Source organism: Stegodyphus dumicola, chromosome 7, assembly GCF_044657685.1.
Source record: "Stegodyphus dumicola isolate Sdum_Otavi_A_Nest chromosome 7, ASM4465768v1".
In the NCBI taxonomy this organism is placed as follows: domain Eukaryota; kingdom Metazoa; phylum Arthropoda; class Arachnida; order Araneae; family Eresidae; genus Stegodyphus; species Stegodyphus dumicola.
Window position 1 is genome coordinate 78,301,451 of NC_140774.1, and position 17,652 is coordinate 78,319,102.

The 17,652-nt window shown below is 34.9% G+C and overlaps 1 protein-coding gene and 1 long non-coding RNA gene across 3 annotated transcripts in view; one reads left to right on the forward strand and one right to left on the reverse strand.

Moving 5' to 3' along the window:
- Nucleotides 1-17,652, forward strand: part of LOC118197238 (uncharacterized) — a 403,557-nt gene that overhangs the window by 360,367 nt on the left and 25,538 nt on the right. For both annotated transcript variants that reach the window (XM_085820507.1, XM_085820508.1), the window contains 2 exons: nt 4,065-4,151; nt 12,583-12,739. In XM_085820507.1, the coding sequence (XP_085676633.1) occupies nt 4,065-4,151; nt 12,583-12,739 (244 nt within the window). The remainder of the gene's footprint in view (nt 1-4,064; nt 4,152-12,582; nt 12,740-17,652) is intronic.
- LOC146996240 (uncharacterized) overlaps nt 9,560-17,652 on the reverse strand; it is a 506,022-nt gene continuing 497,929 nt past the window's right edge. The window contains exon 3 of the long non-coding RNA XR_015042146.1: nt 9,560-10,162. This is a non-coding gene — a long non-coding RNA (uncharacterized LOC146996240). The remainder of the gene's footprint in view (nt 10,163-17,652) is intronic.

Here is a 17,652-nt window from a genome sequence, read left to right on the forward strand (position 1 = left end):
GATCAGATAACGCTTATGAGAAGTTTTCGGTATTTGCAATTCCTCTCTCATAGTAAAAGGAGAGGAAAGGCCCTTGCCCCGTCACAAATCTCGTTATTTGTGGGGATGACTCGAGACGATCGAGCGAAACTTTATGGTAATATTCATAGGTCTTCCCGCTACTAATGTAAATATATTGTTTGTATGAAGTACAATGTACAGTGAAGGTTTGTATGTATGTTCGAAGTAATTATGTTATATTAATTTGCCATTATCCAACTTTTGTTAATAGGTTAATTTCTTTGTAATAATTGTATACTATGTCTTTGTAATTGTATATTCAATACGTAAGTCTAATATTAATGTAAAATTACTATGTAAATGTCTTGGTAGGCTAGCATCCGATGCGAGCCAACTAAAAGCCCAGCGGGGTACAGTAGTGCGGCGGAGCAGTACCAGTAAAAGTCACTGACGAAGTTCTGGTGCTCCGTACACTTTTCCCTGTCCCCGTCCCCTACTTTGTTCGGTAGAGTCCCATTCCCATTGCCACTGGTGCTGAGCTGCTGTCCTTGTCACTTTTTTAAGGTGAGACCACGGGAGTTTGGTAATTACGCATTGTGCATCGATATTGTGAGCTGCTTCTTTTGCTAGCCTGTCGGCTTCCTCATTACCTTGAATGCCGGCATGTGCCTTTATCCAAGATATGAGGATATTCATTGTCGACGAACGCTCCTTCAGCGTGTCCTGAATCTCCGCTATGATAGGAGAAGGATGTCTGGGATTTCGTAAGGCATATATGACCGAGAGGCTGTCTGTAAGAATATTAATAGTGGATCCTACTGGGGGGCATGTTAACTCGATAGCTTTGCGAATCGCAATTGCTTCAGCCTGGAAAACTTAATTATTCTGTCCCATATGACCTTTCCATGTTATCAGCGTTTCCTTGTTCTTAGTTACTATAAGGCCATAGCCTACTTCTCCGTCAACTTTTGAACCATCCGTATAAACATAATATTGATCCTTTATGTCAGAGTCATCTTTCCATGATGTGTGGGCCGAGACTCCTTTTCCGTAGTCAGACGAATGGATGACATTTACTGGCCTTATTTTTTCATGGAGGCTGTGCTGAGAGGTGGTGTGTGCTACAACCCCTTTTCCATGGTGTGAAGGATGGGTTGCATTTATGAGACGTTTTGTTTCATACTCCTCTGGATCATAGCATAGCGGTCCAAAAGTAGTGCAGAGATGTAATTGGAGAACAGTCGTTACTGCTGCTTCTTGTGCTGCTTTAATATGTAATGGCAAAAATCCCGCCAGTATTGTGGCTGCCGCTATCGATCTTGTACGGTATCCTTTTGTAATAGCCAGAGCCAAGGGGCGTTGTATACTACTGAGCAATTTCCTTTTCCTTTCGTTCATTGGAGTGCCCAGATTGCTGCTCCATAGAGGGCCATTTTTTCCACGACGGACTGATAGAGGATTTTTAGGATATGTAGTCTAAGGCCCCAGTCTGAGCCTTGAAGCCTCCTTAAGGTATTTGAAATTGCGTGTGTCCTCGCGCGGATTGCTCTGAGATTAGGAAGCCAGGAGAGCTTTTCATCGATTATAAGCCCCAGCAGTTTTAGTTCCCGAGTTCGTTTGATTGTACGGCCCTTTAGTTTCAAAACTGGATTTCTTGCAAGAGTTTGACCTGGTTTGTGTACGATCAAATACTTTGACTTTTGCTCCGAAATGGTGAGTTTCTTGCCTTCAGAGAGCCATACAAATTGTGCTATAGTCTCATTACTGTTACTTTCCAGCTTGTCTCTCGATTTGCCTCTGATGATAAATGTCGCGTCATCAGCAAAAGCAATCACCTTTGTGTAGGTTGGCCACAGTGCTTTGAGAATGAAATTAAAAGTTGCATTCCACAGGTCAGGACCTGCACATGAACCCTGAGGGCATCCTCTGGTCTGCTTTCTCTCAACAACTCCTCCGTCATGCACTGCTACAAGAGTGCGATCAGAGAGATAACTTTTGCACACCTGCAGCAGATTATCAAGGATCTGTGCGTCGTGAAGTGCCTCCAGGATTGCTGGCCACCACAGGGAATCGAACGCACTTTTCAGATCCAGACTGAGTACGGCTACATGGTTGTTAGAGTCATACGCGTCATAGATTCCCTTTTGTATGGCACTAAGAGCTTGGATAGTTGAGCGCTGCTCTCTAAAACCATACTGAGAGTCCGTGATCTCACCCTTAATCTCCAAGTAGTGCTTTAATTCTCTGAACTAAAAGTTTCTCATAAATTTTCCCTATGGCGGGCAGGAGACAGATGGGCCAGAATGAGGCAGTAACTGCACAGAAGAAGATTTAAAAGTACCCTTTATTAGACTCTTTAAAATTTACAATACGTCAACTCGATGCTAACATACTACGCCTCTTTTTGGGCGGTAACGGAAATCATAGAACTAAACTAAAATTTTGAAGATATGCACAAGTAGTTGAACTAAACTACAGGGCTCAGATAATTCCTGTTTTTTAAACCCGCGTCGGAACTAGTGGCAGCAAATAAATGCAGTTATGCTACGAAAACCCGCAATGACTTCGAGAGCAGAAGCTTACGCAATAACGGCAATAGCCTAACTCTCACTAACTTTCCTACTGAACTTTGGTTTTTAAGATCTTTCTTCACAAGGTAGAATTTGCATTCCTTCACGCGCTCTACCAAATTAAAATTTTGGCATTGACAGTTAGGACAATGAAGGCATATAAGAAAGCTTAAAATTAAAACTTAACTTGTTAGTTAAAAATCAGTATAAATCCCGACAACTTTTTCATAGCTCCACCCCCCCCCAGAATGCTTGATGCAAATTTTAATCAGCTTGTTTTCGCTTGAACTTATATATTTATTCTTACTTATTATATTATTATTATAAGCTTTCTTATGCTGTACTAATTTGGGTCTGTTGATTATGTAACTAAATGCAATAATCTGAGATTCATAAAAGAGTAAACTAAAGAAAAAGCTATCAGTTGCATCAAAAGTCCACCGGAATCATATGCGAAAATATACGCGCTAGTTCCAAAGCGAAAGCTTTAGCATAGTTATTCATGATCAGTTAAAATCGTGGACTGAAAATTGGTTAATATATTAGGAACTGCTGAGGTATTCCATTTTTTCCTTTGCAAGTTAAATAAAATAAAGCTTCTCGGTAATTTACTAACGCAGCTTACATTTTTGATGATTTTAATATTAGAAGAAGGTAATACAGTGCAGTACACAAATTTTAAATAGATTTTAAATTGATTTGGATAAATGTCTGTAGAGTTGGCGCACAATGTTTGGCAAGTATATACTGCTTCTTATCGTCAACAAAATAATAATTATAAACTGTACATAGGTCTGCCTTCTTTATCCACAAGCCATTATCACTCCATAACAAATTCTTCTTTTCTAAAATTAGCTCAACAGAAATCTAAGCGTTACGTCAATTCCCTTTCCACGAAGAATGTCTGGCTTATATTGTGCAACGTAAATGAAATCAGTTATTTTCTCTTAATGCCTTAATGTGTGTTGCATTGCTTTTTGCGTGCAGTTTTCCCCTTGAATATAAGGGTAATAGTTCTTTAATTCTTAAATATAGCACCATGAAAAAATGTGTTGTTATCTCAGTGAAGAAAGGAGTTTACGAGGCAGCAGATTAAAATAAGAAAATGGAATTTTCTCGTTTGAATTGCAGTAAATGCACATTTAGTCTACAGGAAAAAGACATCGAAATTATTGGAAATTCAGGAATGCGCTAATGGGATTTGGTGCCTGGTTGTATGGATATTTAGAAATAAGAATGCTTTAAAACTAATAGGTTTGTCAATTTAGAGTTTCGCTGTATCTAATGAATCAAGCATAGTATAATAATCTGCCATAAAAGAGGTGAGAAGGTAAAAAAACATAAGATAAAAATAAGATAAAAATGTTATGACTACTTTAATGTTTATGAAATCTTTAATAGCAGTTTAGTCTGCTAAAAAAGTGTTTTGATTTATTTTTTGCATTTATTAGATTCCTGTATATATTAACATTAACCTTCTTTGCTTCACTCTAGAAAACGAAGAGGATGCTAGAAATGCTCATTTTTTGTTCACTCTGCATGTCTACCAATACAGAGTCGAAAAAGGAGGACGGGGAGGAGGTAAACATCATTAATTTTCATTAAAACGTTTTCATTAATCTGCCACGTAATAAATATTATTCGTCGATTCTAATCTACTTATTTGCGGATAAAACGTTTTTGGAATCAAAATATCACTTGTTATTAAATTATGTGACTGTATACATATATGTATTTGCTTATCATTGCACAGAAATATAATAATTTAGGCAATGTCGAAAATTTTCAGAACGGTTGGGCAACTGTTTTTGAAGCTAGAGTTGATTCTTGTACCTTAATTCTCGTGAGAGAATAAAAGTTACACATTTATTACAGTTTTCATCGCGGCGCCAAATTGAGCCATAGAAGCAAATGTTGCAAGCATTTATTGACGAAAGATATAGTAAAATGATAAAAAGATTTTTTAAGTTACATTTTGTTCAATAGAGAAATAAATCCGTATCCAGATTCCATTACGAACGGATCATAAGAAACAAACGAATCTGTGCACAAATAATAATAATAATAATAATAATAATAATAATAATAATAATAATAATAATAATAATAATAATAATCTTATATCAGTGTAATTTATTTCTAAATAATATAGAGATAACCTTTGCCTGTGGTTTAATTCTTCATAAAAAATTTCAAGAGATTCTTATGAATTAAATTCTAATCGCTACCAATACCTACGAAGACGAAACTTATTATGCAGTATTTTCAGCGCACCCAATGCAGGTTAAATTTGGAGTTGTATGCTTTTAATCTGCAAACCTATTCTATTTTCATTAGTAGATTTATCAAATAATACATTAAAAAGATTCATGAAGCATTTTTGCACAATTGCTACATCAGTAAGTAGTTTCAAACTTTTGTCAAGCGTGTAATAATTTAATATGATATTCTCTTCACTGCTTTACTTTGTGAAATCGATACCGACATTAGAATTTTTCTCCCGGTGGACGGAGAAAGACGCGCGGTAATGTTGGACAAAGTGCTTTACTTTCTTCCCCACTTAAAGAATAACAAGGAAGGCTGGGACTTAGTCGCCAAATCCTGGCGGCGACAAATTATCGCCTACCACATTTGTTTTCGGGTGCAACTGTAGAATTATTAAGTTTACCCAAGTAGGAAACATAAAAATATGCAAGTCTTTGAATTCTGGACTTCACATTTGCTCTTCTGATTTGTTTATGTAATTATAGAAGAAAATAGAGGAGAGAGTGATTAGTAGAGCACTAAAAAGAAAATATCTTTACAAGTTAATATGAATAAATCCTGAATACAGAACCCTAATTTCTCTCCAAAACATTAAGAAAAATCAAATGCCATACACTTTCAGGAAAATCTAAAAATTTTTAAACCTTTAATTCAGATTTTTTATTTAAAACTAATAATGTCCAAACTCACTATCGATCAAGTCACACTGGTGACCCTGGTAAGCCTGAGATTACAACAGACACATTACCTTTTTAAAGAATTTTTATTGGGCATCATAAGTCCTAATGCGCTACATGAAAACATTGCCCACACCATAATACACCCGCTGCCCACTTGACTCCGTCCAACTCTGCGCAAGGAAGCCAGGGTTTGTTCGGAAATCGGCGTATTAGCACACGCCCGTCGATGTGATGGACCAAAAAACGCGATCGTCCGACCATGCAACTTTTTTCCATTCTTCTAATGTCCAATTCCGATGTTTTTTGGCCCACTGCAGACGCAGCTGGCGATGACGTGCCATCAATGCAGAGACATGCTTCGGCCTCCTGCTGCGTAGGCCCATACTCAGCAATGTACACTGCACAGTGTGTTAAAAAACACCGTTTGAGTCGTCATTGTTGTAACTGGTGGTGATTTCGGCTGTTGTAGCTCTTCGGTTACGGCGAACAATGCGTAGCAACCTTCGCTCTCGTCTGGAATTAATGCGCCGTCGACGACACACTGATCGCCGGCACTTGTCAGCCATCATCACTTGTCATCCCTACATCACTTCTGGTATGAGCTCACAACAACTGCCTGTGAACATCCCACTAAATTGATGTTATTGATATTGATGTCTGATATTGATGTTCCCAGTCGCCGAGCCATAACGATTTGACATTTATCGAAGTCTGTTAAATCAGCTTCTTTATCCATTATGTCGCTAATCTCGCTATGTTTGGAAAGATTTCCATTCCATTCACAACAATGCTAGTCGCTTTATATACTCCAACATCAGCCGCTCACACGCAGTGGCTTTGTTCTTTGGCGAGTCCATTGTTATAGATGGAGGTTGGTCATAATGTAATGGCTCTTCGATGTATATGCAGATTACGTAATTATATATATATATATATATATATTGTTACATTTTATATAGTAGCTGGTACAGCTAAGTGAAGAGACGTGGGTTACCCAAGCAGGAGCTAGCATAGATAAAGAAGGCGTATAAATATCTCGGCTCCTCTGTTGCATTGGATTGTGGTCATTGGATAGAAGCTTTTGTATTGCAGATTACTGCAGGTGAAATAATGACGTGGAAGGCGCAATACAGATTCTTTGAAGGGGTATGTTGCCAAGATTAAAATAGGAGTTTAAAGAGTTATTTCAAATTTAATTAGTAATTTTCTTTAATATTTTATATCTTACATACATACACATACATGCACATATATATGTGTGTGTGTATATATATATACAAGTAATTCTCATCCATAAGGAAGGCTTTGAGAAAATTTAGGATTTATCTTACCTTTAACTTAAAACTTAATTTTAGTTTATACTATTCTGATTAATTGGTATACTTCTAAATACGTTTATTGTATGCAGTGTGTTTAATTGATAATTTTTACGAACATTTGCGGCATTATTTTAATTAATTAAATGTATTTCTCTTCTTGCATAATACTTATCGAGCATAAAATCTTTTGATTATTTTGTGTTGTTTTATCTGCTCTGTAAATCAGTTTTCTACTTTGCTTATTTTTTTTTAAATACGTATTACGTTAACTGAAAGTATAAGGTTGTTCCTAAATAGATGAGGATTTAATTCCTTCATGGTGTGTAAATATTTGGTATTTTCATTGAGAATTCTGCACTTTCAGTATAACGCAGATGTAAATCTTACACCAGTATTTGTGTTTTAATATGAGAGCATATTTATGTGCAGTTTGTGTTTTTGTCTTAATGACTGTTTGCATCGCAGATGTATGTAACTCATTAAATAATAGATTTGAGCCAAGGATTTAATAAATGTATATATTTGCATATTTATAACTATAAGAGTTTCTAAAATTCGCATAGGAGAGGATCTGAAGGAAGTACTCGCAAAATTATATCATAAGTTTGGATGGCCCCAGGTGCATGATAGAGTTCAAAAAGTTTCGTGTAAAATTTCTCAGGGAAATGGAGAAAACATGTTCAAAGAAAACTAATACGTACACTGCTTGAAATAGAATTTGCTTCGATATCAGTAGATGAAAGGGAAAGTGAAGATGCTCATATTTCTTTGTGAAAAGAAAAAATAAATAAATAAAGACGGCGGATCGATAAAAAAGGTATAAGCGAAATTTTCTTCCGAAAATAGCTGGAAGATTCCCGACCAAATTGTGTCTTTCGAAGGAGAAAAAAGAAAATATCTCCGACTGGGAATGGGTAATTATTGTTCAGATGGTGGAATTGGCATTTTCCTTACGTCCAAGAAAACAGCTTAATATTTTTTATTGGATTCATAAAAAGAACTTATCAGGTTCGCTAAGATAAAAAGATTGTAATTTCATATTAAATTTCTATATCTTCAACTTGTATCTATAGCTCAGGTATGACAAAAATGTATTTCTTCTTTCGTACTTTGTTAACTTTTCGACTGAATATTTAGTATTATTTGCGTGATTTTAAGTCAGAAATCTATAACCATAATGACAAAAAGTAGCATTCGACTTTATTTCCTTAAACATCGTTCCTAGAAATATGTTTTTAGTAAAACGCTTCATTAAAGATCACAAAACTATGTTTCTAAAGCGAAGCTTCCAGTTAGTATATTATTCATCCTATTTTAAACAGTATATATTTCGTTAAATATAAAATTTATCACCACCAGAAATTATTTTTTTAGAAAGAAGCAGCGATGTTCATATGGATCAGGAATCCTATTACAGGTGTCATATCTTGCACAAAAGGTTCAAAGCAAGTTCAAAGTAGTAAATTATATGTTAAAGACGGATGAAGTATATTTAATTAGTTGGAGCGGTTTAGGATTACATTTCTAACATAATTATTATTAAAAGACGCACGTGCATGTTCTTTTGATTTGTAAACACTATTGGTGTACATTTTTCAACTCATGATCTATCGTCATCATCAAAACGTGATACTGCAATAACTAAATGTAGATTTTTTTCTATATAATCTTTCCTGAACCTCACATTTTCCCCTCGCATTTCCTCGCCAGGATGGAAATTTAAAGTTAAGTGTGTATTTAAACGAGTGAATCTTATAATTTATTCAGAACGTATTTTCGCTAGCCAGTGCATGGTACGAGTCTGTGGAGTTGTTGATACGCCATTTTGGCCATTTAAACAATTATCACGACAGGTACGTTGTTGAGCCAACCTAGTTAGTCTTAACTTAATTTGTTATCCCACCACTACTCTTTAAATTTGTAATTTATTGTATAACGAGCCTTATGTTCCACCGGAAGTTGTCGGTGTTATTGTAAGCACGTAGTACGCGCTTTTTCTGTCCAGAGCTTGACGAAGAATAAAGGGTTATTTTTACCGTTCTTCTGTGCTGGTATTCTTTACACCTGTGCGAGAAATCGCCAGGTTCCTTAATAGGATCTACCACAGTTTATGTTACAAAAAAGAGTACGATCCTACAGACCTTATGCCGTATATTTTCTGGCGGTGCAAAAAAGTGAGGAAATGAGTTTGTCCTATGAAACCAGATACTATTCCAGATTTTTGACAAAAGATTACGAATATAATTGTTTACAATAATCCAAAAAGACTATTAAGAAATTGCTTTCACTGTTGGGGTTTCAAAGCTGTAAATGAATTGTTAGCTATAAAAAGGGGCTGTGTGACAAAAGTGAAATTTTATAGGAACAAGAAAACCTATACTACTCTTCACAAGACTGTCATAAGTCAACAATAAAAAATTATGACATATATATAACTAGGATCCGTGTTTCAGCGTTTTTAAACAATTTAGCTGTTCATTTCCATTCCCTGCAAAATTAAAAAAAAATTACTCATATTCCCTTTACAACTTTCCCGCAAAACAAGAAAAATGCACATTGTTATGAAACGTGTTGTTTTTTTTAAAACAAATGTCACGTTAAGATAATGTAGCTATAGAAAAACATTTTTAAGGAAACTGAGTACAAGCAATCTATAGTAAAATAAAATAATAAAAAGAGTATTAAAAACTAAATTTTATTTTGTTATATAAATATGTCTGAAAGCTGCTACACATATAAAAGTAAAAAATAAGCTTCCAATAATAATAATAAAACTTTAATCGTTTTTGTCGCCATTCTCCTCCTTACTTTCTTATCCCGTTGTCAGTTATTGCATGATGTCGTTGAAAAGGTTTGTATGCTCGGTATGCATTGAATGCACTTTTGAATATCCTCGACTTTCTCTTCGTTAATCGAATTCTTCTCTTCACTAAATGCTGGTTTGTCGGCAGAGTCGTGCAAGTTTGCATGCTGCACGTTTTTATTGGGCTAAACGTGTCTAGTCTCAAACCGCGTAAGAAATGAGATGCCTTGGGTTTACTTATGATAAAATACTGCGTTTACGGTGTCTTGGTTACTTTATCTTCATTTGTGGTATGCGTACCTTAGGTTCCGTTTGATATACATGATGTTTTAAAGAAAGAAGCTTACCACTTCATGAACTTCTTGATTTGATCAGTCCTTACTCGTATTACATTAAATCATCCTTTTTGTGCTTAGTTTACTCATCAGTTCTTCATATTATTCTGACTTGTAGGTGTGATCATTTCTCCTGATGATGCGCTTGTGTATTCTGAATTTTCGTTCGTATGGAAGGAACGAATGACCCCTAAAAAAAAAAAAAAATTCAGATTCGACGAGTGCCATGAACAGAGTGTGGTTCTTGTTTTGACATGCACAGCCAGTAGAAAAAAGAGCAATACCGTCAATATATCTAAACATCATTACGAAACTCCCTACTAAAGCTATTATTACGAATAATAACGAGATTTCTCCTGAGTATAAATCATGCATGTTATGGTAATTCTGTAAAGGTTTGCCTCCTCCACGATTTCCATAAAATGAGCTGAAATGTGTTCAACTCATCATGTTGGGTCTTTTTTATAATGAAATTTATTCGTATGTTACGTTTAAGCTTCATAAACGAGAAATGATCAATATACAAACTCGCTCAAAATACATACAAACATTTTAAAGGACATGAGAATTTGCGAGGGCGGACACCTCAGGTATGACTTTGTGCTACAAAATTAAAACACTTTACAATAGACACGACCCATTTAAAAGAATGACAAAAATCCATATTTACAATTTACTTTATGTACGGATTATCTTTTATAGAAAGGCTTTCAATTATGGCTGTATCGGCACCCAGAATCTAAAGAGATTAGACCTTGATGATACCAACCACTTATGCCCTGTGTATGGAAGCCGCGAAAGAATAAAAAAAAGCAATTCTCAAATGATCGTTATTTCGAAATGACCTTTTTTTGTGAAAGAAAAGGAAAACATCCCGTAGAAAGGCATAATTCGAAATGTGTAAATTAGGGATTTTTTTTAATCCTAAAGAAAAAAATATACCACTATATCTGCCGATTGCAAAATTTACGTGCTTCAAATGTGGCAATACTAGGAAGATGCTAATTTTATGGAAATCTTCGAGGCAGCAAGCTTCTTTAGTATTGCTCACATTACAATCATTCCTATACATAAGGATTCTTACCAGTATGGTTTACGTAATTCACTCCGGTCATCCTTGCTCTAATTATTACATCCTTCATATAAAGTTCTTGATCATTTTGCCGTTTTCGTCCTCGTCGTTTTCATTTAATTCATAGGAATCGGATTCAGCTATGAATGGAAACAGCTTCACAAGCAAGCTAGAAATGAGTATTTGCGACATAAACAACCGGCCAGCGTGTACGCGGATCACAAACTATCGAGCAAGTACATGTGAGCAGAGCGTTCTCACGAGTTACTGAGTGCAATGTAAAAACGAGTCATTTTAAGTACGTATACATGTTCTCTTTTAACAACTTCTGTGAATCCTCTCGTTCCACTCCTTAGGCATGTGCTGAGAACCTAATTTTTACACAGTTTGTAAAGCTTGGTTTAGTGATACATCCCGCCATTAATTTCATTTTTGAAAAACAAATGTCACATTCACCATTATATCTACCGATTCAAATAGTCCAATAGATTTTTTGCCGACGCTAACATTTGCTCAAAGAAACGTATGCCAGGGTATGGCCATCACTGTGTAGGGTTGTACTTGTATAAAAGCTAATATCAGTGTCCTTCAGATCCTACTAGACTGACAAATGAGTTATCGCTGTATTCTAAATCAAAGTGACAAAGTCTTACGAAAGTTAAAATAATCTTTTTAAGTAATAACTATTAAAATTTGACAGAAGGCGCTACCTGTGCTATGAAACGAAATCCCGCCATTCAAATTTAAGTAACCTAATCGCAGACTACCCTAAGTGAACTATTTAAGTTGGCTCAATTAATCAACGGCATGCTTTTCAAGGTGGCTAGCAAAATAGCTAAACCAGGAACAAATGTTGGCAGAGCTGGCGATAAGACGTAAACTTGGAACGACGTTGCCAAAAGTTCTAAAATCATCGAATCATCTACAAATAGTTTGCTTCTGTTGAAGACTACGGAAAGAAAAAGTTATCGTAAAGTTTCAAATCATAATAATTGTTAATTAACGCAAAATCCTATGCTGAAGATTCGAAGAATACATTCGCAATAAAGTACGAATGAAGACTTTTTAAAAACAAAACTCATTTGTTTTTGTGATATCTTGTATTGAAAAGTAACTTTCTATAAAATATTTACTCGCTTAATTACTATTATTAAACTTCTTTACAGCACTATTTGTAGTCAATCAAAACACGCAATAGTAACAATGTTTTTGAAAAAGCAAATAATCCTGCCCTGTCAGTTCAGCTTTAAAGTCGGGAAATATTATGTATAAATTATTTTGCATGCAGTCATTTATATTATGATTTCATCCGTTTCGACGCCTTCGATTATCCACCAGAAAATACTATCTAGAGAGATTTCTAAGCATTTAAACCGTGTATTGGTATCTCATGACGGTTTTGTTTTATTAGCAATTGTAATGAAATCAATAATTTATGCGCATCTTATCTGTGTTGCAAGCATAACTTAATTTTACTTCGGAACAGTAGTGATTTGTTTGCGGATTTATTAATGCTATGCTTATTTATTTCTCCCCAGTGGCAGGTGGACGCAGCCGACTGCATCTCTTTGATCTGGGAAGCTGCGAAAAGACGAGTAAATCTCGGGATGGGAGCTCAGGTGGCTGTCTCTCTCTCTCCGCCCTGGGGAATGTGATCTTAGCGCTTTTTAACGGCCAGAAACACGTGCCTTATAAGTAAATAATTTCTATTTACTAGTCATAATGGCATTATAAATTTACGTAATTTTTTGTTTATATTTGCTGTTATTTCTTTTGTATTAATATTTGTTTTGCCATATTCCTTTTTTTCTAAATTTGAGTATTTATGATGTTTTTATTTTTTCCATAAGAGCTGCATATGTATGCTTTTAATTATTTTATTATAAATTAGAGTGTCAACTTCATCATAAATGTTAGAATTTTTTTAACAATTCGAGCAAAATGTGAATTATTGAAATGTATAATGACGCCCATAACGACTCGTGACATAGCGGCAAAATTTAACTCTTTTTTTTTTTAATCTTTCAGAAGCGTGTTTTAAGGATATATAGCTATTTCATGGTGAAATATTCTGCCAGAATACTATAGTAATTCTTTTTTCCTTTTCCATGTCCTATTGTGGAATAGTAAAAACCCATTGACACTGATGAGTTATTTAATTCGGAATTTTATGTACTTTGATTCGTTTTGCAGGTTCATTGCGCATTTTCCAAAATTCGACATTGTAAATTATAGACCAAATATGCGTAATTTGATTAAAAATCGTTTCTGTAAAAATAGTTCTTTCAGTTGTCTACCCTGGAACCATAATTTGCTAAATTAAATCTGTTTCCTGGCAAACTTTAACTTCACTTGCGGAGACAACGAGAGTTCTGAGGCAGCATTCCTAGATAAATTCGTATTTTATTTGCACAAAATCGAACTCGGATATTTACTAACTCTACGTACTTACTATTACATTCCCTACATTTCTTCATTACCTAAAGGCGAGCTAGGCCACAGTGACCGATTCCCACCTGATCTATCTAAATCTGGTGGACAATTATCGTACATTAGTTGAGATCAGTGATGAAACTAGCTCAATTGTGACCTTAAAATTATAACGTTTCTCGGTAATCTCCATCTCAGCCTTAGAAAATTACTTCATAAAGTAATATTTCAAGTAGATCAGTGTAAGTATTTCATGTAAAAACAAAGAAAGTATTATATGTTTTATTAAAATATTTTAACATAAAATTAATATAACTTACTCATTAATAATATTAATTCTTGCTCAAAGTATCTCCAGCCTGTGCATTCATTATATTTAATGATTTGATGTGCTTGCATTTTTTGTATCAGGTCGTTAAGTCTGGCACTACTAATGTTATCTTCAGTCACATTTAATAGTCTGCATTTAATTTGTTTATGCATATTACTTTTATTGCCACATGCATAATACAAATTCCTCAGCAAACGTTAACCTCTTTTATATACACAGCGACTGAACAATCAACAAATCGGAGCTATTCTCCCACGTCGCGCTAGGATGTTAGTCCCTCCTGGCGTCCCTTTAAGGACGTAGGCAGGCCAACACGAAGCACATGATAAATAAATCGCTCTTCAACGCTAAATAAATATATCGCCATGATTTTTGTTAATAAACACTAGTCAGCTAATGTGAATGCTGTATAATTTTCTTTCCGAATTTTATTTTCACTCACGAAAATTCAAGGTTTGACTCGCGGAACACAGTTTGAAGACAACTGGTTTAGATGATCGCCAGGTATGAAGAAGCTAGAAATGAATAGTTGAAAGACATACTCTGTCCTGGTCGAACTCGAAATTTTTTAATTTCCTAGTCGATATGCCGACTGTTACACTACTAAAATACAGAGATAAAATACTTGATAGAAAAACTCTGTGGAATTTAATAGTAAAGAAAACGAAGAAACTTAATGTAAATATTAGCAAGCCTCATCTCTCTTTTTTTTTTTTTTTTTTTTGATGAAACATTCCAACTTCCGAGTGAGGCATTGCGAATTCTATTACATTCACCGCACCAGCAACTTTAATAAAGTTCCAACAAAACTGCAGTCTTTGTAATTTTTGAAAATTTTGCTTAAGTTAACTTGTACGTTTGTGTTCCTCATTTTTCTACTACATAAGTCTTTAAAGTTCTTCAAATCCGTGCGTATACGTTTCATTTAATTTTGCTCAGGCTTAGTTTCGACTCTTAACTGTAGAATTGCTTTCACTCCTACCTGGGCAAAAGTCTTCGCAATCAATACAACTGATATTCATTTAACTCATCGAAGTATAACTGATATATTCTAGTGATGCACGTTTATGGTTAAGTTAATATGTATATGCTTAGAATGAGTACTGTGATTAAGAAAGATAAGAATTGAAAGATCAGAACTTGTTAGCTTTACAACTTTATGTGGCTAAAAAAAATCTTAAAAAAAGCTAGCGCATTTCCAAACTGCATAGATGCAATGTTCTATTACCTAACTCTGTTTCTAACGCAGTACTTCTGTAGCTTAAATTTTTATGGATATTCTAGTGTGCTCTTTGTCGCAAATATCCCACAGCACTTTCTACTTAAAGTAATTTATTTTTAAATTGTTTATTTCTAAACGTAACATGTTAGTTGTTGAAACAAACTATTTTGTGCTCATTTTCTAACTTTGTTTTAGACGTAGTACACAAGGTTAGATTTAGCAAACCTTTGAAAGAATGATGAGCTTGCAGAAACTAAAGAAAGAGTCTTGGAGCTTTTAAAAGAAAGAAAGTTTTTGTAACCAGAGCTTCTCAAAAAAAAAAAAAAAAAAAAAAAAAAAAAAAAAAAAAAAACAGAAAAATAAAGAAATGTTGTTATGTGTTTTTCTTTTTTTCTTTCTTTTCCTTTACCCCAAGCGTTTTTCCTTTTGTAGAAATAATATATTAAATAAGCATCGTAAAAGTTTTTTTTTTCGTAGAAATCTGGTGGAATTTCAATAGGTATTTTAGATGATTACTTATGGAAATTTATCTTATTGTCTTTTCATTAAATGTTATAATTTAATCAAGTAATTATTCATCTTGGGATTTCACTAAGAAACCTCTAATTTACAAAATCTGCCATGAGAAAGAGAAATTTTTTTCACTTTTATGCCAAAATGTTCCTGGTACCGGGATTTATGTACTTTTAATACATTGTCTTATTTTCTTGGACATGTTTTAAACTGCGTGTATACACGTTCGTACAGACATCAAAACAATATTCTAGGTATGCGCACGCCAAGAAGCAAACGAATCACTACTGAGCGGCAAATACGTTTCATCAAAAAAATATCGAAGAGAATGCAGAAATTTTGCGGAATTATTAAAGTTTACTCTACCAATTTTTGATACTATTTTCCTAGTACTCGAAATGCACTGAAGCCTCGGAATGAATGCAGTTACCTGTTAACAAATTACTTTAGTGCTGAGATAGAGAAAATCAATTTTGTGAATATAATTGTCAATTTAAAGTATATCTGGATAACTTCTTTCATCTTGAGATCGGATTACTTGCTATAAGCGCAAGTTCTGTAAAGCGTAAGCGGATTTCACTAAATTCAAAATGCTGGAGATTGAGGTATAAGTCGTAAATAATCACGAAACTATAAGGTGTGATTCCCGTGCAAATCTACATTATGCAATGATTGCTCTTTTATTTGATCATCTTAGGAATTTTTAAGAAGGATAACTATGAATTGATGGTTACTGGAATTAAAAAATAGCTTACTAAGCCATCTTAATTAAAAATGTTATATATGCTATCATGTACTATATGAATAAGTATTTATAAAAACTTTCTAGAATTTCTTCAAAAGAAACTGTTGACAAATTCATTTTATTCATATTGCATTTAAAAGTTGTCTGATGTGATTTCTAGTGTACTTACTCATTTTTTTTCAAACGGTGGAAAACATTTTTAACAGCTTTAACTTTCTGCAACCTTCGATTTATCTATAAGAAGCTATAATTCTGCATACTGACTTATATCTTCAAGAATATCGATAACGTAAGAAAGCATGAGACTATAAGCATAAGCTTGCTTGAGCGTTTCGGACCCCATGTATTTTCTAAATGAAATGTAGTTTATAAAACAGGCTTCTTTTTTAATGTTTATAATTTTATAGAAAATTAAGTAGCTAGAAACGAAGTAAGGAATCAGTACAAAGGTTTCGACAGTTCGAAAGTGACAAATTTTAAAATCTTTAATAAAAATTATATTAATGAATAATTTCAAATACGTGCTTTTCTATATAATAACTCTGTTATATGAATTTAAGGGTCTGTGTGGAAGATTTGGCTGTTTATCATTGAAGAGACTTCGTGTTATCTCCTAAGCAAAAATTGCACTGTTTTTACATTACATTACATACATGGTATTTAACTGCTGTTGGAGAAGATAAGGAATCATTCTTGCACTTACTTTTGCGAGTGATGGGAAAGGCTGCTGATCTAATCCAGTTTGATGGTGAGTAGATTGTAATGACTCGAAGCCTCGGAACGAGTGCCTTCGAAACTGCACGACTGTTAGGTTGTTCACGATCCGCCGGTGTCGATATTTATGGAAAGTGGATAAATAATGACGGCAAATCAGCAATAGACGCCAAGGTGTTGGACGTCCACTCGTCATCAATGAAAATTGACTTCAGAGACTGTTCCGCTTGGTACAGCAAAATCGGAGCCAGACAATGGCTTAGCTGACAGCCCAACACAAGGCAGGTGCAACCGGTTCGGAACACACAGTTCAGTGGACACTTTTGGATATGGGACTGCGCAGCAGACGTCCCACTCGTGTGCCTTTGTTGACCAAGCGTCATTGTCAGCTACGCCTACAGTGGGCCCAAGAACTTGGAGACTGGACCGTGGATAAGGGGGAGACAATTGACTGGTCGGATGAATCACGGTTTCTCATTCATCACGTCGATGGTCGTGTCAGGGTGCGCCGTCTTCCAGGCGAACTGTTGCTACACAGGCTGGTGGTGGCGATATTATACTTTGGGGGAAAATCTCATGGGCATTTGTAAGATACTTAGTTGTGGTAGAAGAGACCATAAAAGCTGCGGACTATCTGAATGTAATAACTGCGG